Source organism: Hyla sarda, chromosome 9, assembly GCF_029499605.1.
Source record: "Hyla sarda isolate aHylSar1 chromosome 9, aHylSar1.hap1, whole genome shotgun sequence".
Lineage (NCBI taxonomy): Eukaryota > Metazoa > Chordata > Amphibia > Anura > Hylidae > Hyla > Hyla sarda.
Genome location: NC_079197.1, coordinates 30,619,940 through 30,642,556, shown reverse-complemented (window position 1 = coordinate 30,642,556; position 22,617 = coordinate 30,619,940). Strand labels below are relative to the sequence as shown.

At 41.9% G+C, this 22,617-nt stretch overlaps 1 protein-coding gene across 8 annotated transcripts in view; it reads left to right on the top strand.

Moving 5' to 3' along the window:
* GAPVD1 (GTPase activating protein and VPS9 domains 1) overlaps positions 1 to 22,617 on the top strand; it is an 80,831-nt gene that overhangs the window by 17,228 nt on the left and 40,986 nt on the right. For 4 of the 8 annotated variants that reach the window (XM_056541193.1, XM_056541192.1, XM_056541194.1 and 1 more), the window contains exons 2-7: positions 4,554 to 4,765; positions 6,519 to 7,362; positions 16,354 to 16,440; positions 19,508 to 19,642; positions 19,843 to 20,032; positions 21,892 to 21,972. In XM_056541193.1, the coding sequence (XP_056397168.1) occupies positions 4,554 to 4,765; positions 6,519 to 7,362; positions 16,354 to 16,440; positions 19,508 to 19,642; positions 19,843 to 20,032; positions 21,892 to 21,972 (1,549 nt within the window). The remainder of the gene's footprint in view (positions 1 to 4,553; positions 4,766 to 6,518; positions 7,363 to 16,353; positions 16,441 to 19,507; positions 19,643 to 19,842; positions 20,033 to 21,891; positions 21,973 to 22,617) is intronic. The other 4 variants (XM_056541198.1, XM_056541196.1, XM_056541197.1 and 1 more) reach the window with 1 other exon arrangement.

Here is a 22,617-nt window from a genome sequence, read left to right as displayed (position 1 = left end):
GACGCTGGGGAGCGGAGCTTCCGAAGCAAGGCAGTGGAATACCCCTTTAAATAGGTAGTGCCATTAGATCAGACTTTGCATAGATCAACAGTACAAGGAAATAAAGAAACTTTACTGTATCAGTTACAAACATTGACACTACTGTATCCCATCGGATCCTATTGAATATTTTAATGGGGTCAAGCTTCCCTCTAGCGTTGAGATTTTTGCAGTATTTGAGCAGAGAAAAAAAAAAACTGCTTGCAAGTTTTGCTCCACTTAAATGGGCACTCTCATTAAAACTAATTTTTGCTAAATAAAAAATCTTTAAACACAAATAAAACATTTATTTATTTAAATTTTTTTTTTTTTTTAAAAAGGTGTCTCCCAACTTGTTCAGAGCACTTTTCCCCCCATCTCTTGCACAGACTTTGCACTCCTGCTGACCTAGAAATCGGGAAATGCAGTCTGGAGTGCTGAGGGGGTGTGTTCAGCCTTATCCAATCATAGCTCATCTCACACACTGAACTGCTCCTGGGCTGTGTGTAGCAGCAGAGTGAGGGAGGAAGTTCTCCCCTGTATGGCTTCAGATGATGTCACGCCTGCTGGGTAACGCCCCTTCCCAGTCTGTGAATCTGACTGAGACTGAGCAGGAAATACAGAGCAATATCAAGGTAGAAAAAAAAATAATAATAAAAAATAAAGGCAGGGGGGTGGTTTATCATGATGGGGGGTAGTGAACTGGGAGGAGTATAAAATTTAACAAGATCATGAGAGGTACTCCTTTATGTCCCGCAATTTTATTTTATTTTTTACACAGTTTTTTTAAGGTTCACAACAAAATAAGTGTAATAAAAATGCAATCAGAGCAGCAGAAATAAAAAGAAAATAGGTGGGCATAACACACTCACCCCATGTGTATACAAGCAAATAATAAAGCTGTCAAGGGGCAAAATATAAGAGAGTTATCAAAGTAAATATAAAAGTCCCGCTATTTAGCTTTAGAACAGAGCTCCAGCACAGATGTGTACATTGCCTAATACACACAAAATAAATATCGCAATGTGTACAGACAATTTGTCAGCAATTGAAAAGGAAATATCACTGTCAACACCCACTGGGCTAAGTTCACACTGGTTCTGTTTATAGATCTTTAAAGGGGTACTCCTGCTCAGCGTTTGGAACAAACTGTTCTGAATGCTTGAGCCGGTGCCGGGAGCTTGTGACGTCATTGCCCCGCCCCTCATGATGTCATAGCCACGCCCCCTCAATGTAAGTCTATGGGGGGCGGGGCGAGCCCATAGACTTGCATTGAAGGGACGGGGCTATGATGTCACGAGCTTCTGACTCCAGCGTTCGGAACAGTTTGTTCCAAACGCTGAGCAGTGGAGAACCCCTTTTAAGTAGGCACTGCCATTATAATAAACTTTGCGTAGATCAATAGTACATGGAAATACAGTGGTCTCTTAACTTTCAATGGCCTCAACATACAAATATTTTCAACATACAATGGTCTTTTCTGGACCATTGTAACTTGATACCCTTCTCAACATAAAATGCTACGGACAGTCCGGATCTGCGAAACGTGTCAATGGCTGGAAGAACTTGCCAATCAGAATGGGCATTCACTGGTAAAACACCTGTATTACTGAAGCGTATGCACTGACTGGCTGTCTGGTAGCTCCTCCTACAGTACAGGGAGGTACTACATGTTCTGTACTACTCTTTACCTGTGCCAGGCATAGCTGCTCCATTTTAAATTTTTTGGGACACTGTGTGTACTGTACAGGACCCTGAAGAAGCTCCTGTCCTCTACATACAGTGATTTACAGCTCCCAGGAGATATTTATTACTTGTATATGTAAGGACTTGCTTTATCTGTATTAGTTATCTAATTAGTTTTCTTTATTCCTCACTTTTTTTCCTATTTTTGGATGACCTTTCGGGGGCTTCAGAACCAATTAACAGGTTTCTATAGAGTTGGCCGTCCTGGAGCCGATTTTAATATTGTATTGTAACTTGAGGGACCACTGTATATAAGACTTTATAATATGTCTTATTAGACAAAAATGCTTCTTTCTCCTGTTATCAAGCTTCTTCCATCTCCTGTGAGACAGTATTACACTCTGAGGCTATGTTCACATAGTAAATTCTGCCCAAATTTACTGCACGTAATAATTAATGGGATTCCGCTGTCCCATACATACAGGGGAAATGCCACATTCCGCTAAATTATAAGACCTGTCTTTAATTTTGCTGATTGCCACAGCAGAATTCCAATGAACTCAATGGGGCTTTGAATTTCGGTGGAATTCTGTGTTTTGAGTGCTCAAAAATTCTGCTGGAATTCCATTCAAATGCGAAAAATTGTCAGTCTGCTTTTCTGTGCGACATTGCAGAATTTGCTCTGTGTGAACATAGCCTGAAAATCAGCTCAGCTTTGTCCTGTGTCTGCAAGACAAGCAGTATAAGGCTATGGAGGTGGGAAAGAGGGTACTCTGCCAAACAAGCTTTGTGAGAACTGCAAATTATAGATTAAGCCTGTAGAGGAGAAATCTGCTGAAATATACCATATACTAGTTATATAATGGCCAGAAATAGTGCTGCTCCTCATGTACACAGACAGGGAAGCTTATCCTGAAAAGTCACCTGACAGGTACGCTTTAGTGTTTGCATTTTAATCTGTTTAGCACTGGATATGTTAGGATTTAGGTTTTCCATTTACTTAAAATAACTAAATTCATAAAGGGTTACTCTGAGGAACTAAACCCATAGCCCATCCTTTCCCGCTCATCAACCTGTTTTTCGAAATATCATTCATTAGCAGTCTCCCCTCTTTGGTTGTCACTTACATGCATGAAGTGAGGGAATGACCTTATCCAGCTATCCACTGTCTGTCCAAATCCCTCTCTGAAAGCAGTCTCCACCCTCCCGAGAGACACAGACCATGGGGTTTCTAACCTGCACTGATGAGTCATGCTCTCTTCAGGGCTGAGAACTGGGAGCTGTGTGCAGCCCTAGCTAATCAAACACTGAACCTCTCTCTGCTGCTCAGAGCATAAGGGTGGGGGCTGCTCTCAGGAGTGAGCTGGACCGCAAAGGCTGCAATGATTGCTGGGGGGAGGGTGTCTAAGAATATCTAGCAGCCAGAAAAGACAACAGGAGCCATGCATATCAGGCAGGATGGTTTATAGGGAACATATACAGGTAGTGTGGTGGCTTTGGATCTTTTTTTATGTATACTTCTCTTGAGTACTCCATTTTAAAGGGGTACTCCGGCAATAAGACATCTTAATCCCTATCCAAAGGATAGGGGATAAGATGCCTGGGTCTGATGACTGCCGATCACAGGGCCGGAGTGTTGTGATGTAACGCTCCGCTCCCTCAATGCAAGCCTATGGGAGGGGGCGTGACAGCTGTGACCCCCCCCCCCCTCCCATAGGCTTGAGGGGGGGGGGGGGGTCACAGCTGTGACCCCCCCCCCCCTCCCATAGGCTTGCATTGAGGGGGCGGAGTGTGACGTCACACCCTGGTTGGGAAAACACTGATTTATGTGATGACACATAAGGAAAACAATAATATTGCTCCTTCATCCCTTTACTCCTTTCCCTCCTCCTTTACTGGAATTTGTAGAAGAGGAACTATTTTTTGCTTGGCACAATGAAGTTTTTGTCAGAGGATTGCAGGGTTTATGCTAAAACACAATCTTGTGGGAACGTATCTCTGTTAAGAGACAGCGTCCTGCTTAGGAAACTTTACTTACACAGAGCTTCTTTTCTTTGGCTTCTTTTTTTAATTTATTTGCATTGTAATCTCTGTACCCTACAGACCCTGATCGATTCGGACAGTCAGGATGACTTCTGTAGAGAATCACGGCATTTAAAAATTGGAGGGAGTAAGGAGTAAATTTGTCAAGGGTTTCTGTTGAGAGCAGAGACATAAAATTTCCCAAAAGTTTGAAGCCATAGGAAAAAAAAAATTAAAAAAAAAAAAAAAAAAAAAAAATCGGCATTGAAAACAATTTCAGTGCTGAATGTTGGTCTCGCCATTTTACTGAAAGTACAAAAAAAAACAAAAAAAAAAAAAACGATTAACTACTCAGATGCCGTGCTCTTACACAGAAGGGAGCAAACATAAGCTGTGATTCTCAGGATCATTCTTTCAGCAGTGGAATTTTAGTGGCAGAACGTCCGCTGCTGAAATTCTGTAGTCTGCGCTGTGCTGCGGAGTCCATTGACAGCGATCGGGTTCTGCTGCACTGCAACTTCTGAGCGTAATTTCTAAGCGGTATTGCGAAGTGTAAACCTAGCCTTAGTAGTGGCTCAAAAATGTTTCTATCGAGCATGGTGTCTTAAAAACAAGCAAAAAAACACATAAAGAAAAAATACAAAGAATATAAATGTTACTTGTATTTATGAATTTATTTTTAATTTAAATTTTATTTATTTATTAAAATAATGTATCTGTATAACTGTTTATTTAAAATGCTATGCCAGGTTGTCAGCATAGATTTTACTTTTTTATTTTTTATTTTTTTTCCACTGATTAATGAATAGTCTGTATGTATTGTATAGGTCAAGCGGCTCTCATCGTGTCCCAAAATGGTGAAGCCGGATATCCACACCCTCGCCCGACACCTCAAACAGGAACGCCTTTATGTTAATTCAGAGAAGCAGCTCATCCAGAGGCTGAACGCAGATGTCTTAAAAACAGCAGAAAAGCTCTACCGCACATCTTGGATTTCAAAACAGCAGAGGATAAATTTGGACCGGCTTATTCTCACTAGGTAGAGTATCTTGGATAATGGGTATTTTTATGGCTGTATCTTAGAAGTTATGTATTACCATTATATATGTATTTTTTTTATTTAAAGAAGCACACTAGATTATTATTATTATTATTATTATTATTATATATATATATATATATATATATATATATTTTTTTTTTTACATTATAGTGCATGATCGTCCATAATTAAAGAATAATTTTGAGGCTGTTGTGTATCCAGGGTCCAGTGGCTGTGCCCTTTGGTTGTGCACTCTTCCTATCTCCCCATGGCTCTTTTTCAGTAAAGGGGTACTCCGCTGCTCAGCGTTTAGAACAAACTGTTCCAAATGCTGGAGCCGGCGCCGGGACCTTGTGACTTCATAGCCCCGCCCGTACATGAGGTCACACACCCGCCCCCTCAATGCAGGTCTATGGGAGGGGGCGTGATGGCCGTCACGCCCCCTCCAATAGACTTGCATTGAGGGGGTGGGGTGTGACATGAGGGGGCAGGGCTATGATGTTACAAGCTCCCAGCTCCAGTTTGTTCCAAATGCTGAGCAGCAGAGTACCCCTTTAAAGCAAAGTGTAGAAGCAGATCTCACCAGACCAGAGCAAAGTAAATAGGCCCAAGACAGAGCAGTGAGTTTAAAGGGGTACTCCGACTCTAATTACAAAAAAATAGAAAATATAGGGAATCTTTTTAAAGCTTCACTTTTATTCTAATTAGGTTAAAAATACTTTGCACTTAAAGGGGATCTCCAGTGGAAACAAGTAGTAAACTGTTTTCAAATCAACTGGTGCCTGAAAGTTAAACAGATTTGTAAATTACTTCTATTTAATAATCTTAATCCTTCCAGTACTTATCAGCTGCTGTATAAAACAGAGAAATTTGTGAATTTGTGTCAGGAACTGTCCAGATTAGAATCATATCCCCATAGAAAACCTCTCCTTCTCTAGATAGTTCCTGACACTAACAGAGATGTCAGCAAAGAGCACTGTTGTCAGACTGGAAAGAACTTCACACATTTCTTAGTAGTATACAGCAGCTGATAAGTACTAGAAGGGTTAAGATTTTTTTTATAGAAGTAATTTACAAATATGTTTAACTTTCTGGCACCAGTTGATTAGAATTTTTTTTTTTTTCAACGGAGTACCCCTTTAATAATAAAAAAAAAAAAAGTGATAACAAAACTAGTGATATGGCTGCTGCTCTCACCAACTCATTGTTGGCTCCGTGATGCGGTTTATTTTAGGTCACCATTCACAGTGTTACTTCACACTATTAAAATTACAAGAGAGAAAATATATGGTTAAAGGGGTATTCCAGGAAAAAACTTTTTTTATTTTTATATATATATATATATATCTATATCTATATCTCAATTGGCTCCAGAAAGTTAAACAGAGAGAGCTCTGTGTTCCAAAAAGGAAAGCATTTCCTCTGTAGTATTCAGCAGCTAATACGTACTGGAAGAATTAAGATTTTTTAATCTAAGTCATTTACAAATCTGTTTAACTTTCTTGCACTAGTTGATTAAAAAATTAATTTCCACTGGAGTACCCCTTTAATGAATTAACTAGAAGATATAGTTAACCCTTTCCCAAGCATGTTAACCCTTTCCCAAATGTATATATTGATCTGCCCAGCTTTTTTTGCTCTGTAACATGATGCCTGCTGATAGAATTGCATAAACCTCCCTTTAAACATAATCAGGGCTAAAGAAATGCAACCTGCTGCGAAGGGTCATAGACTTGTTTATCTTTCCTAGTGCTGAAGCGTCACCTGCAGAATGCTGTCAGCATGCCAAGGTGTTGGAGGACACCCAGTTTGTGGATGGCTACAAACAGCTAGGATTTCAGGAGACTTCATATGGCGAGTTTCTTAATCGACTTCGAGAGAACCCCAGACTTATTGCATCTTGTCTTGTGGCCGGGGAGAAGTTCTACCAGGAAAATGCTCAGAGTGTTATCCACACAGTCTTCACCTCCCTCTATGGGAACTGTATAATGCAGGAGGATGAAAGCTATCTGCTCCAGGTATTGCGTTACCTGATTGAGTTTGAGCTTAAGGAAAGTGACAACCCTCGGCGGCTTCTCCGGAAAGGTACCTGTGCTTTCAGCATCATCTTTAAACTTTTTACTGAGGGACTCTTCTCCGCCAAACTCTTCCTAACAGCAACTTTACATGAACCTATCATGCAGCTATTAGTTGAGGATGAAGATCATCTGGAGATTGATCCTAGCAAGGTGACGGAGCGCTTCTCTCCGGCGCAGCAAGAGAAATTATTTGGGGAGAAGGGCAGTGACCGCTTTAGGCAGAAGGTCCACGAGATGGTGGAGTCCAACGAAGCCAAGCTGGTTACACTGGTCAACAAATTTATTGGATATTTGAAGCAAAATACCTACTGCTTTCCACATAGCTTAAGATGGATTGTATCTCAGATGTTTAAGACTCTGTCATGTGTGGAAGGTCTGGACGTCGGTGAAGTGAGGTCTATGTGCACCGACCTGCTACTGACCTGTTTTATCTGCCCAGCGATCGTGAATCCAGAGCAATATGGGATTATTTCTGATGCTCCGATCAATGAAGTGGCTCGATTCAACTTGATGCAGGTATGTAACCATATTGTATCGCTACACTATATTCTATGTTCTGATACATTCTCTGCTGAAGGCGAATTTATACAAAAGGTTAACAATACTGTGGCCCAATAATAAGGACTTCTATGGGCAAAACAATTGGAGGGTGTATTTACACGTACAATATCGTGCACATATTAGATGTGGAGGATTTGAAGCTGCAGAGTTGAAGCTGTGTTCAGTCATTTAGTTTACATTGAACTCTGCAGCATAAAATCTGTAGCTTTTAAATCCTGCACATTAAATATGCTCAGGCTACTGTATGTGTAAATACACCATGAAATGAAAGGCCAATAGTAAATGTTGAGAAACAATTGCGGCCCAGCTCCAGGAGTTTGCTCAACCTTGACATTTGCAGAAATACATTTATGGATTTCATTATTTAATTTCACTTAGGTCATATGCAATACAGACAGCCTTAAGGATAGGGATGTCTGATCACAGGGGTCCTGCCGCTGGGACCCCCTTGATCTCCCAGCAGCACCTGGTGTTCGTTTAGCATCAGAGGCTCATGATATCACGACCATGATGTCGGCGCCGCATCGCTTGTAATCAGGCACGGAGCGAAGTCCGCTCCTTGCACCTGATGACTGCGGAGCCGCTGCAGAGATTGCGGTGGGTACCAACAGCGGGACCCCCGCGATCAGACATCTTATCCCTTATCCTTTGGATAGGGGATAAGATGCCTAGGGGCAGAGTACCCCTTTAATGGGGTTATCCAGGATTATAAAAACAGGGCAAAAATCACACCTGTCCTCATGTTGTGTATGGTATTACAACTTTGCTCCATTCACTTCAATAGAACTGAGGTGCAATACCACAAACAACCTGAGGGCAGGTGTGGGGTTGTTTATTGAAAAACCTAAATAAAACTTGCTGCCTAATATAGTGTATGCCGCCTCAAAGCATGGACTCAACAAGACCCCTGAAGTTTTCCTGTGTTATCGACACTGAGATGTTAGCAGCAGAACCTTTAATTCCTGTAAATTGTACAGTGAGCCCTCCGTGGATTAGACTCCCCCCATCACGTCCCACACATGATAGATCAGATTGAGCTCTGGAGAATATGCAAACCACCTACAAATCCAGTGAACATCATAAACTCTGTCATGTTCCTAAAACAATTCCTGAGTAGGCTGTTTGAGTATGCTGGAAGTTGTAGTTTTGCAACAGCTGGAGGCACCCTGGTTGGGAAACACTGCATTACAGTATGGTCTTTGTAAATGTTTCACTTTGTATTTGCCCATTTTTCCTGCTTCCAACACTGCCTAATATATCCCACCCCATGATAGGGGTATTTGCTGCTTTTATGTATAATCAATATTTATTAAGGTTTTAGAGATGGTCAAACATAGAAGAATAAAACAAAAAGAACAAGAACAATCCAAGGCAGTTTCAGTCTCACATGGCCAATGTAATGGGGCTCCCATAGCGGAACCTAAAATTATCAAAAAGGAGAGGTGTCTAAGGGCAGAGATGCTCTTTATTATCTTTAAAGGGGTACCCCGGTGGAAAAATTATAATATATATATATATATATATATATATATATATATAATTTTTTTTTTTTTTTTTTTTAATAAACTGGTGCCAAAAAGTTAAACAGAATTGTAAATGACTTCCATTAAAAAAAATTTTACCCTTCCAGTACCTTTTAGCAGCTTTATACTACAGAGAAAATTTCTTTTCTTTTTGAATTTCTTTTTTGTCTTGTCCACAGTGCTCTCTGCTGACACCTGATGCCCGTATCGGGAGCTGTCCAGAGCAGGAGAAAATCCCCACAGCAAACCTATGCTGCTCTGGACAGTTCCTGACACGGACAGAGGTGTCAGCAGAGAGCACTGTGGACAAGACAAAAAAGAAATTCAAAAAGAAAATAATTTCCTCTGTAGTATACAGCTGCTAAAAAGTACTGGAAGGGTAAATATTTTTTTTAATAGAAGTCATTTACAAATCTGTTAAACTTTCTGGCACCAGTTGATTTAAAACATTTTTTTTTTTCCCACCGGAGTACCCCTTTTAAGGCAGTATTTCCCTACCAGGGTGCCTCCAGCTGTTGCAAAACTACAACTCCCAACTCCCATATATATATATATATATATATATATATATATATATATATATATATATATATATAAATGTTTTGCCTGGAATACCCCTTTAAAGCAGTATTTTGCAACAAGGGTGCCTCCAGCTGTTTAAAACTACAACTCCCAGCATGCCTGGACAGCCGAAGGCTGGGAGTTGTAGTTTTAAACAGCTGGAGGCACCCTTGTTGCAAAATACTGCTTTAAAGGGGTATTCCAGGCAAAACATTTATATATATATATATATATATATATATATATATATATATATATATACATATATATATATACATACATACACACACACACACACACACACACACACACACACATACATATATCCACTGGCTCCGTAAAGTTAAACAGATTTGTAAATTACTTCTATTAAAATATCTTAATCCTTCCAATAGTTATTAGCTTCTGAAGTTTTCTGTCTAACTGCTCAATGATGATGTCACGTCCCAGGAGCTGTGCATGATGGGAGAATACCCCATAGGAACTGTACAGCTCCCGGGACGCGACTCATCAGAGAGCAGTTAGACAGAAAATAACAACTCAACTTCAGAAGCTAATAACTATTGGAAGGATTAAGATTTTTTTTGAATAGAAGTAATTTACAAATCTGTTTAACTTTCCGGAGCCAGTTGATATATATAAAAAAAAAGTTTTGGCCTGGAATACCCCTTTAAGGGGTGATGGCAAAGACCAACCCAATCAGAAGTGTAGATGACAGAATAGAGAGATCACCTGGTTTAATGTCATAGCTGATTCTTGGACATTTTGCGATCAGTAATCGTCAGGCGAAAGCAGGTAAGAATAAATCTTTCCAAATTCTTGAAAGAGGAAACATTCCCCCGATGCTTAGCTGACCAAGGAAGAAAATGAACTCGCCGTTTTTGTGAACTCTGTTTAGTCCCAGTCACTTCCAAAACATTTTAGCTCCTTGATGGAACTTATCGCAAGCGGTGAACCAGTGCTGATGAGTAGAAGTGTTCCACAAATGATTCATTATCCTACTTACTATATAATGTATTCTTATTTTATACTATTATACACATTGGGGGAAATCTATCAAAACCTGTGTAGAGGAAGAGTGGTGCAGTTGCCCATAGCAACCAATCAGATTCCTTATTTAATTTTTAAAAAGACTTCTGAAAAACGAAAGAAGCGATCTGATCGGTTGCTAGGGGAAACTGATAATTTTTTTCCTTCTCTTTCTCAAGGTTTAATAAATCTCTCCCGTAGACTTCCATAGTAACGTAACTAGAGATGAGCGAATTTACTATAAATTCGATTAGTCACAAACTTCTCGGCTTGGCAGTTGATGATTTATCCTGCATAAATGAGTTCAGCTTTCAGGTGCTCCGGTGGGCTGGAAAAAGTGGATACAGTCCTAGGAGACTCTTTCCTAGGAATGTATCCACCTTTTCCAGCCCACCGGAGCACCAGAAAGCTGAACTAATTTATACAGACAGGATAAGTCATCAACTGCCGAGCCGAGAAGTTTGTGACAAATAGAATTTACTGTAAATTCGCTCATCTCTAAACGTAACACCTGATACAGACTATTATCATTGAGGGTTGTATAATGTAGCATAAATATATTAAAAAAAAATTTTTTTAAAACACCACGCCCCCCCCCCCTTATTCATGTACCAGAAAAGACCCACAAAAAAAGCAATTCATGCTGTAGGTGTTCTCATTCATCAAAATTGTGGTAGATTTAATCTTTTGTTAATTCCAAAATTCGATTTTAGCAAAATCAATGAGAGAAAATATTCACCATATTTGGGCTTTGTACATACAAAAGCAATTTGGCAAGATAGATAGATATGTATACACAAACACTTGGGCTGGGGTCAAGTCTTGGGTAAAAAAGTGCAGGAACCCGCCCAATATTTCCATTCAACTGTGGAAATATTTCCATTCCTGCTGTGGAAAAAGTGCAGGAACTCAGTTCCCATGCGTTCCTGCAGGGCTTGAGCCCTGCACTTGGGTGAGTAAATCAGGTAGGGCTGAAACAACTAATCAATTCTAAAAATAGTTTTCAATAGTTTTTATAATCGAGTAGTTGTTCAGACAGATTCCAAATTCATATAAAAATAGCGATTATCACTATGGGGAAGATTCATCAAGACCTGTGCTGAGGAAAAGTTGACCAGACGACCATAGGAACCAATCAGATTGCTGCTCTCATTTTTAGAAAGGCCTCTGAAAAATAAGAGGCAATCTGATTGGTTGCAACTGGTCAGATTTTCTTCAGCACAGGTTTTGATAAATCTCCCCATATGTACAGTGATCCCTCAACTTACAATGGCCTCAACATACAATAGTTTCAACATACAATGGTCTTTTCTGGACCATTGTAAGTTGAAACCAGACTCTACATAAAATGCTACGGACAGTCCAGATCTGTGAAACGTGTCAATGGCTGGAAAAACTGACCAATCAGAATGGACATTTTACTGGTAAAACCCCTGTATTACTGAAGTGCATGCACTGACTGGTGTCTGGTAGCGCCCCCTACAGTACAGGGAGGTATTACATGTTCTGTACTACTCTTTACCTGTACCAGGGTTAGCTGCTCCTTTGGACACCAGGTGAGGGCGGCTCCATTTTACTTGTTTAGGACATTGCGTGTACTGTACAGGACACCGACGAAGCTTCTGTCCTCTACATAGACCAGTGTTTCCCAAGCAGGGTGCCCCCAGCTGTTGCAAAACTACAACTCCCAGCATGACATAGACAGTGATTACAGCTCCCAGCAGATCTTTCTTACTTTTATATGTAAGGATTTGCTTTATCTATATTAGTTATCTATTATTTTTCTTTAATTCTCACTTTTTCCTATTTTTGGATGACATTTTGGTGCCTTTAGAACCAATTACCAGGTTTCCAAAGAGTTCTGGTCTCAACATACAATGGTTTCAACATACAATGGTCGTCCTGGAACCGATTAATATTGTAACTTGAGGGACCACTGTATATATGAAACTGCGGTCACAGACGGCCTGTGTAATGAAGCGGGGACATAGCACACGTGATCTTCCGCTTCATGCAGTCCCTTTCTGCAACGGTCAGGCTCCGGGTGACAGGACAGACTCTTAATAGGGCCTCCTCTTTAAAACACAGGCTGCGGAGGGGATGTAGGATACCACTGGACGACCAGGAAATGTGTTGTCCTCGTCCGCCTCTCTGGCCACAGGTAGGGAACAGGTATGGCGAAATGGACCTCACTTATGAAGACAGAAAAAAATAACTTTTTTTATTTTTTATTTTTATTTTTTTTAAGAAATAAAAAGCTACTCAACTCAGCCATTAGCCTACTCCACAAACCTCCTTAACACACAATCTGTCCCTTACATGCAAACCTACAGGAAAAGCCTGGTCTGATCCCCGCCTCTCATTAAAGGGGTACTCCGCTGCTCAACGTTTGGAACAAATTGTTCCAAACGCTGTAGCCGGCATCGGGAGCTTTTGACGTCATAGTCCCACCCCCTCATAGACATTGCCACGCCCTTCCCATAGACTTGCATTGAAGGGGTGGGGCTATGACATCACTAGCTCCCGTTCCAAATGCTGAGCAGCGGAGTACCCTTTCCACCCTTCGGTTTAGAGCCCTCATTAACATCCCCCTGTATCTTTTAAATTTTTTTTTTTTTATTCTAATAATTGATTAATAATAAAATAAATAAAATAAAAAGGCTAACTTATCGATTTATGAGAATAGAATCCCTGAGGCTTTGCACTTGACTTTTGACCATGTACAGACTTTGCCAAATTTGCTTTGAATCTTGGAGTTGGAAAAAAATAAAAATACCAGCACAATTTTTCAGTTTGCGCTATGAGATGTGAAAAAATTTGCAATTTTGGCATTTGGAATTTTTTTTTTCAAATGAATCTGTAGCATGACAAAGTCAGTGTAGCCCTGGCCTTAAAGGGATACTCCACTCCCCAGCATTCAGAACATTTAGTTCTGAACGCTGGTGCGGGCTTTGGGGCCTTCATGCCCTCTCCCTTAAAGGGGTACTCCGCCCCTAGACATTTTATCCCCTATCCAAAGGATAGGGGATAAGATGTCAGATCACCACAGTCCCGCTGCTGGGGACCCCTTGGATCCCTGCTGCGGCACCGCGCTATCATTACAGCACAGAGAGAGTTCGTGCATCATTACGTGCAGAGCGAACTCGCTCTGTGTTGTAATGATAGCGTGGTGCCGCAGCGGGGATCCCGGGGGTCCCCAGCAGCGGGACCGTGGCAATTTGACATCTTATCCCCTATCCTTTGGATAGGGGATAAGATGTCTAGGGGCGGCATACCCCTTTAATGCAAGTCTATGGGAGGGGGGGGGTGGCCCATAGACTTTGAGGGGGCGGGGCGTGACATCACAAGGGGGCGTGGCGGCCCTAAAGCCCGCACCAGCGTTCGGAACTAAATGTTCCGAATGCTGGGGAGTGGAGTATCCCTTTTAAAGCCGTATCTTCAAAATCAATTGTTATTCATTATTTAAATGATTGGGGATAACTAGCAGGTGGGGATCTGAGCTTTGGGACCCTCAAAGGTCACAAGCTTTTGTTAACTGTGTCCTGAACTAATGGAGCAGCAGTGCACATGCTCACCCAGCACTCCCATTTCTTCTCAATGGCACTTACAAACATTGCCGAGTTGAGGGCTGGGAAATTTTTGGAAATCCCATAGAAAGTCAATGGAGTGGTGGCCAAGCATGCACACTATCCCTCCATTCAATTTGGGAAAAGTTCATTCTCTGCATTAGTGATCGGACCTATGCTGAAAAGCTGCTTATCCTCTATCCTATGCATATGAAGAACATTTGATCTTGGCAGATCTCTTTCAAAGCGTTACTACAATAAAAAAAGACCCCAAAAAATTATTTGACGACATGTTAAAACGGAGACCCCTACCAATGGTTTACTACGGTCAGGGGAAATCCATAGCAGTGCACGTCTTTTCCTGGCCCAGTACTAAATCTGTCACTTTGCAGGTGACTGCTCCATAGGCCCATTGCTTGGGGGGTAAAGTGCAATATCTAATCCAGTGTCTCCCTACCAGGGTGCCTCCAGCTGTTGCAGAACTACAACTCCTAACATGCCCGGACAGCCTTTGGCTGTCCGGGCATGCTGGGAGTTGTAGTTCTGCAACAGCTGGGGGCACCCTGGTTGGGAAACACTAATCTAATCACCTGGCTAGACTACCTACCAATCAAAACTTTTCATATGTCTGCATGATACGTCAGAAGGGGTTTTTAGGTACCCATTTTTTAGGTCCCAACTTTTTTTTGTACTGGTGTTTCCCTTCCATCTTTCTCTCCCAACCCCTTCCACACGTGTGTACGTTGGCAGAGCATGTGTGTGTGTTGTGCGAGCGAGGAGAAAGCCTTTAGTGGTGGCTTATCTCCTCTAAGGCTGCATGCACACCACGTTTTTGCTATACATGCATTGACTTAACAATGTAAACTGTATGTCAAGCGCATCATCCGATTTTGTCCGTTTTGTGTCTTATACAGTTTTGTCCATATTTTTATTTTTTTTACCCGTACCCAAAACCATAGTCTACCACGTTTTTGGTCCGGGTGAAAAACCGTATTAAACCGTATACGTTGGTGTTTTTTTTATTTTTATTTTTTTAACATGGGAATCAATGGGAACCGTACAGAACTGTGTGTCCGTCCGGTTTTTGACTTTGCACAGCTTTTTTTTTTTTTTTTTTTTTTTTTATCAAACAAGTGAAACTTTATTCAAAATGGAGTAAAAAGTTAAAAACGGATACTTTTTTTCTTTCTTAAAAAAACGGATGCAACCGGACATCATTTTTCAAACCTTATACGGTTTTTAACCTTATATGGGTTGAAAGTTGTACACATGTTTTGATACAGTTTAGTCCGGTTTTGAGGAATCATCAGTTTTTCATCAAAAACTTGATATGGGAACAGTATTGCAAAAACGTGGTGTGAATGTAGCCTAAGAATGAAAGGATCAGGCATGTGTATCTTTGTCTGATCCTTATCACCCCAGGGGAGAAATTGGATGCTTGAGTTTGGGCAGCATTGATCTAAAGTGTGTGGCCAGCTTAAAGGTGGAAAACATATTCATTTATTTATTTTAAATCAACTGGTGCCAGAAAGTTAAACAGATTTGTAAATTACTTCTATTAAAAAATCTTAATCCTTCTAGTACTTATTAGCTGCTGAATACTACAGAGGAAATTATTTTCTTTTTTGTAACACAGAGCTCTCTGCTGACATCACGAGCACAGTGCTCTCTGCTGACATCCCTGTCCATTTTAGAAACTGTCCAGAGCCGCATATGTTTGCTATGGAAATTTTCTCCTACTATGGACAGGGATGTCAGCAGAGAGCACTGTGCTCGTGATGTCAGCAGAGAGCTCTGTGTTCCAAAAAGAAAATAATTTCCTCTGTAGGATTCAGCAGCTAATAAGTACTGGAAGGATTAAAAATTTTTAATAGAAGTAATTTACAAATCTACAAATCTGTTTAACTTTCTGGCACCAGTTGATTTAAATAAAAAAATAAAAAAAATAAATAAATAAATAAAAAGTTTTTCACCGGAATACCCCTTTAACTTCTGGTAGCAGCCACAACTACTATATGTGGTCTCTCCATTGTGTGAAGCTGCAGTCACGTGACTCACAGTCTCCATTTGATTTGTGCCAGTATGAAGATCCCTGCTAATAAACCTAATCCACAGTCACTGTTTCCCTTTGATATATAGTGTCAAAGAAAGCATTATGTGAAAGAAAGGCTTGATGTGATTACTGCTGGCAGCGTCCAGAGCAGGCAATGAATACGGCTGATGTGGATGTAACAAACCAGTCATTCAGGTCCTTCTCTCTTCTCTAGGTCGGCCGCCTCCTACAGCAGTTGGCTCTGACAGGATTTGAGGAAGCAGATTCGTGCAACAGGAACAATCTCAGCAAATTTGACAAAGTAAGTAATGTAGTGTGCGGACAATGACGGCTGAAGAACTGATCTCTGCTCTCTACAGAGATTTGCGACTGTGTTAAAAAAAACAAAAAAAAACGTTTGAGCATCATGTGAAATGTAAGATCCCAATGTAAACCTACTGCACAAAACATACACTGCTTAAAAAATATAAAAGAACACTTAAACAACACAATGTAACTCCAAGTCAATGACACTTCTGTGAAATCCCACTGTCCACTCAGGAAGCAACACTGATTGTCAATCAATTTCACATGATGTTGTGCAAATGGAACAGACAACAGGTGGAAATTACTGGCAATTAGCAAGACACCCCCAATAATGGAGTGGTTCTGCAGGGGTTGACCACAGACCACTTCTCATTTCTTATGGTTCTTGGCTGATGGTTTGGTCACTTTTGAATGCTGGCGATCTTTCACTCTAGTGGTAGCATGAGACAGAGTCTACAACCCACACAAGTGGCTCAGGTAGTGCAGCTCATCCAGGATGGCACATCAGTGCGAGCTGTGGCAAGAAGGTTTGCTGTGTCTGTCAGAGTAGTGTCCAGAGCATGGAGGCGCTACCAAGAGACAGGCCAGTACATCAGGAGACGTGGAGGAGGCCATAGAAGGGCAACAACCCAGCAGCAGGACCGCCACCTCCACCTTTGTGCAAGGAGGAGCAGGAGGAGCACTGCCAGAGCCCTGCAAAATGACCTCCAGCAGGCCAAAAATGTGCATGTGTCCACTCAAACGGTCAGAAACAGACTCTGAGGATGGTATGAGGGCCCAACTTCCACAGGGGGGGGGGGGGGGGGGGGCAGATGGGGGCTTACAGCCCAACAACGTGCAGGACGTTTGGCATTTGCCAGAGAACAAAAAGATTGGCAAATTCGTCACTAGCGCCCTGTGCTTTTCACAGATGAAAGCAGGTTCACACTGAGCACATGTGACAGACGTGACAGAGTCTGGAGACGCTGTGTAGAATGTTCTGCTGCCTGCAACATCCTCCAGCATGACCGGTTTGGCGGTGGGTCAGTAATGGTGTGGGGTGGCATTTCTTTGGGGGGCCGCACAGCCCTCCATGTGCTTGCCAGAGGTAGCTTAACTGCCATTTGGTACCGAGATGAAATCCTCAGACCCCTTGTGAGACCATATGCTGGTGCGATTGGCCCTGGGTTCCTCCGATTGCAAGACAATGCTAGACCTCATATGGCTGGAGTGTGTCAGCAGTTCCTGCAAGAGGAAGGCATTGATGCTATGGACTGGTCTGCCTGTTCCCCAGACCTGAATCCGATTGAGCACATCTGGGACATCATGTCCATCCACCAACGCCACGTTGCACCACAGACTGTCCAGGAGTTGGTGGATGCTTTAGTCCAGGTCTGGGAGGACATCCCTCAGGAGACCATCTGCCACCTCATCCGGAGCATGCCCAGACATTGTAGGGAGGTCATACGGGCAAGTGGAGGCCACACACACTACTGAGCCTCATTGTGACTTGTTTTAAGGACATTCCTCCATATCCAGACCTCCACGGGTTGATAAATTTGATTTCCAGTGATAATTTTTGTGTGATTTTGTTGTCAGCGCATTCAACTATGTAAAGACGAAAGTATTTTATACGATTAGTTCATTCAGATCTAGGATGTGTTACCTTAGTGTTCCCTTTATTTTTTTGAGCAGTGTATAAAAAAAAAAAGGACATAATAATTTTTATAGTGTCAGTCTGCCTTTACCCCCTGAGAACCTGTGCTGTAATAGTAAGGTGCAGGCAGGAGTCCTTAGAGATCTGCACTGTACCATTGTAGCGTTCTGACTGCATTGGCGCCCAGTGTGAACAGAAGCGAGACCACAGCTGTAATCCAGTCGGGATCCTGCCACAACTGCCAGGCTCAGAGAGAACCCAAATTCTGGCAATTTAACCAATCGTGACACAAGCATCTAAGAGATTTAATAGATGGTGCAGGCCATGGCAGTAGAAGGCCTAGCAAAGCAGAACAGCCACCCCAGCCCCAGGTATTTGGGGATTTAAAATAAAAACTTTTCTAATGTTGCAGGGCTTAAAATAGATAACACCTAACTGTCCTGTGCAGCATCTGGTCCAGGGACTTCTGGTCCTCTGCTGCTACCCGATTGTAGCTGCTTCAGCGACAATGTATCAGAGCAGGACCAGCTAATCACTGACCGAGATGGGACACTACTGTGACCAGTGATTGGCTGAGAGAGCAGGTCCTGCTTTGTTGCATCATTTTGAAAGCAGAGAGAAGAGACGAGCAGCTGGGGAATTTCTTTTATTAAAAGGCTGTCATCACCTTGTCTTGGCAACCAAAATTCCTGCCTGCAAAGCGTTGGCCTCCCCTGTTGGCTGATACAGCTTACTTTTGATATGGACTCTTGTCATTCTTTCTGTTTGTGTGCAATCTGTTAAATGCCCTATATGGAGCTTCTCTGTCACTAACTACTGCCATATGTCCCACATAGGTCTCTCTGCATGAAAACACTGACTTGTTGCAACTGATCCACAGTCTTCATTAGCCATGATTAAGGCTGTGGATTACCAGTTGAAATGCATTGGTGTTTACATGCAGTGAGACAGTCATGGCTTAGGTCTCTGTTTAAAGGGAACCTGTCATCAGATTTTACCATATATATATGTGTGGCAATGCGTTATATGTGGTAAAGTAATCTTCCTCACCATCTCGGGAGACATTCCTGCCCTCAGGGATCGGGAGGATATATAGTTAGTGTTCCCTGCCGGCAGGGAGCTATACTCGCCTAGTCCCGTTTTTTTACGGCTGTAATCCTGACCTCTCGGGAGCAGAGAGATGACACGGGCCATGCCTGAGGAGGTGTCAGCCGAGAAGACCGTTCTAGGTGAGTTTAACTCCCACCCAGGGGACTACTTACAGAGGCTATATTTTTGGTAAAATCTGATGACCGATTCCCTTTAAATGAAGCACTGGTTGGCCAGCACTGCTGCTCCTGATGGAGATAGCTGAACACTATATAAATTGCTTTACCATCTGCTAGTATCTTTAAGTAACAAGGTCTTTATCTCTCTCTCTCCATAGAGCTGTGTTGCTGCTTTCCTGGATGTGGTTATTGGAGGTAGAGCAGTGGAGACTCCTCCATTATCTTCTGTAAATCTCCTGGAAGGGTTAAGTCGCACAGTTGTGTATATGACCTACAGCCAACTTGTCACTTTGGTGAGCTCCTTTTTCCTTGTTACTATAACACAAAAGCTTTTACTTGCCATGGGAATGTAATTCTTCATCTCGTGCCAAAGTAAATGACATGTGGCATCCAAAACCATAGTGCTTTTTAGCCATCCGTTCCAGGTTCTAGTTGTACGCTGCATTTTTTTATGTTCTTGACAGCATGTTCAATGTTACTTCTGCCTTTACAGCTTGGATTCTTGCGTGGTGTCATATCTGGAGATCAGCTGCGGGAGGAGGATCGAATGGCCCTGGAAAACCTACTGGCTTCAGTGCCGCAAACTAGGCTGGGCAAGAACAACCATGACAGTACTCCTTACAGTACTCCTCAGCTGTCCCCTGCCACCACGCCAGCCTGTAGGAAGAACAGACTCCCTATAGGTGAGCTTGAAGTTTTATCATTAAGGGTACGTTAACATGTACAGGATCCTGCGCAGATGTAACTGCCGATCAGAAGCTGCAGCAGGAAATCCTGCGCATCAAATCTACGTGTGAACACACCCTAAAACAAAAATATTTGTTCCATTTTAGCCAGTTAATGGAAAAGATAGAAAATAGAAAGACATCAGTAGTTGAAACCTTTTTATTTTTTTATTTTATTTTTTTATTCAATGGCTGAAAGAGCATGAAAAATCAACACTTTTGGACTCTGCCTGGTGAGCAATGAGGAGGTTGTAGTGTCCTTTGCAATCAGCTGGTTGGTTCGGGTGCCAGGAGTCAGACGCCCATCTGTCAGATAATAATGGCCTATCGTAAGGAATTATAGAAGATCGCACAGTACCAAATCGCTGTGCATGTGTCCATCCGGATGGCCAATCCAGAAAATCTAACACAAAGCAAATCCAAGTCGCAACATCAAGTGACAAGACTCCAGTTTAAAAGCAGAAAGCTGTAAAATGTATTGGTTCCCCAATCTGCAATGTTTTGGCTATATACTACTCTGTATACTAGCCTGATAAAGACTAGTATATGGCTGAAATGTTGCAGATTGGGGAACCAATCAATGTTACAGCTTTCTGCATTTAAACTGGAGTCTTGTCTCTTGATGCTGTGATATTGATGGTCTATCCTTATGATAGGTAACGCTTTTGTGGCCCATCATAAGGATAGACCATCAATGTGATCACAGTCCTGTAAAATTCCTTTTTAAGATTTGTTGTTGTACCATAAGTTCTATTCACACCTGTGACCTGACTTCCACCTTGTAACAGAAGGCATGCCTATCTTCCATCTCTGCATGATTAATAGCTGAAAGATCCCTGTGTCCCATACAGTGGTCCCTCAAGTTACAATATTAATTGGTTCCAGGACGACCATTGTATGTTGAAACCATCGTATATTGAGACCAGAACTCTATATGGAAACCTGATAATTGGTTCTAAACCCCAAAATGTCATCCAAAAATAGGAAAAAGTGAGGATTAAAGAAAAATAAGTAGATAACTAATACAGATAAAGCAAATCCTTACATATAAAAGTAAGAAAGATCTGGTGGGAGCTGTAAATCACTGTCTATTTCAGTGTTTCCCAACCAGGGTGCCTCCAGATGTGGCAAAACTACAACTCCCAGCATGCCCGGACAGCCTTCAGCTGTCCAGGCATGCTGGGAGTTGTAGTTTTGCAACAGCTGGAGGCACCCTCTTTGAAAAACAATGGTCTATGTAGGGGACAGAGCGCTTCTTCACGGTCCTGTACAGAACACGTAATGTCCTTTAAAAAAGAGGGGGGAAAAAAAAGGCAAAATGGAGCCGCCCTCACCTGATGTCCAAAGGAGCAGCTAACCTTGGCACAAGAGTACAGAACATGTAATACCTCCCTGTACTGTAGGGGGCGCTACCAGACACCAGTCAGTGCATGCACTTTAGGAATACAGGGGGTTTTACCAGTGAAATATCCATTCTGATTGGTCGGTCCTTCCAGCCATTGACACGTTTCACAGATTCAATAGCATTGTATGTTGAGTCTGGTTTCAAGTTACAATTCTCCAGAAAAGACCATTGTATGTTGAAACTATTGTATCTTGAGGCCATTGTAAGTTGAGGTATCACTGTAATGGGATCTTTCATTTTGATGAGGAGAAGAAGGTGCTGTGTTCAGTGTTATGGCAGGTTTAGAAAGATACCTCTGATCACAGATGTGACTATGTTCTACAGATTTGCATTTTTACATGTCCTATTTTATATTCACGACCTAATAACATATTTTTGTGTTTTTGTAAACCTGAACTGATTAACCCCTTAGGGCAGCAGCTTGCAGCCATGACGGTCTGGGACACGTCCGCTTCCAATCTCTCCGCTCACATAAACCTGGTGACTCCTTTTGGTGTGTAACTAGGATATCTTTGTGCCATGAGCTTCAGCCATTTATTCATGTCACTAAGCTTGGAGAAAAGTGTTCATTGGTGTTATATGCCAAGTGGAAACGTCTTTATCATCTTATGCAGCTGTTTGCCAGCGATGCATGTCTGCTCCGCCACCCATGTCATATTACTGTTCACAATAGCACCTCACTTCCATCCATTGTATAGCAGATCAAAAGCAGAATGCCCTTTAATTTCAACCAATTTCTCCAAAATTCTGTCAAAATTTTATCTATTACTTGGCAAAAGATCTACAACCCCAGCAGTGACCAATGCTACCCCATCTGATAGCCGTGTACAGCTGGGGTCACGTGGTGTAATTGGTTTGAACCTGCAACAAAGAACTGTACCATGTAGGGGAATGGGGTCTTCCAAAACCCTATCCACATGCAACAGGTACTGTTTTTATGCTCTAGTTTTCACCCTTTGCAATGTTGAAAATCCAGCCTTTACACAGATTTGTGGCCAAATCCACACCAAAAAATATTCAGGTACACGCCCAGCCCAAGGGCTAATACATACAGGTGATATTCATTCTGTATTCTGAATCTGACATAGGCTTGTTGCCTTATGTAGGTATTTTCCTATAGAACTATTGCTGTCTAAGA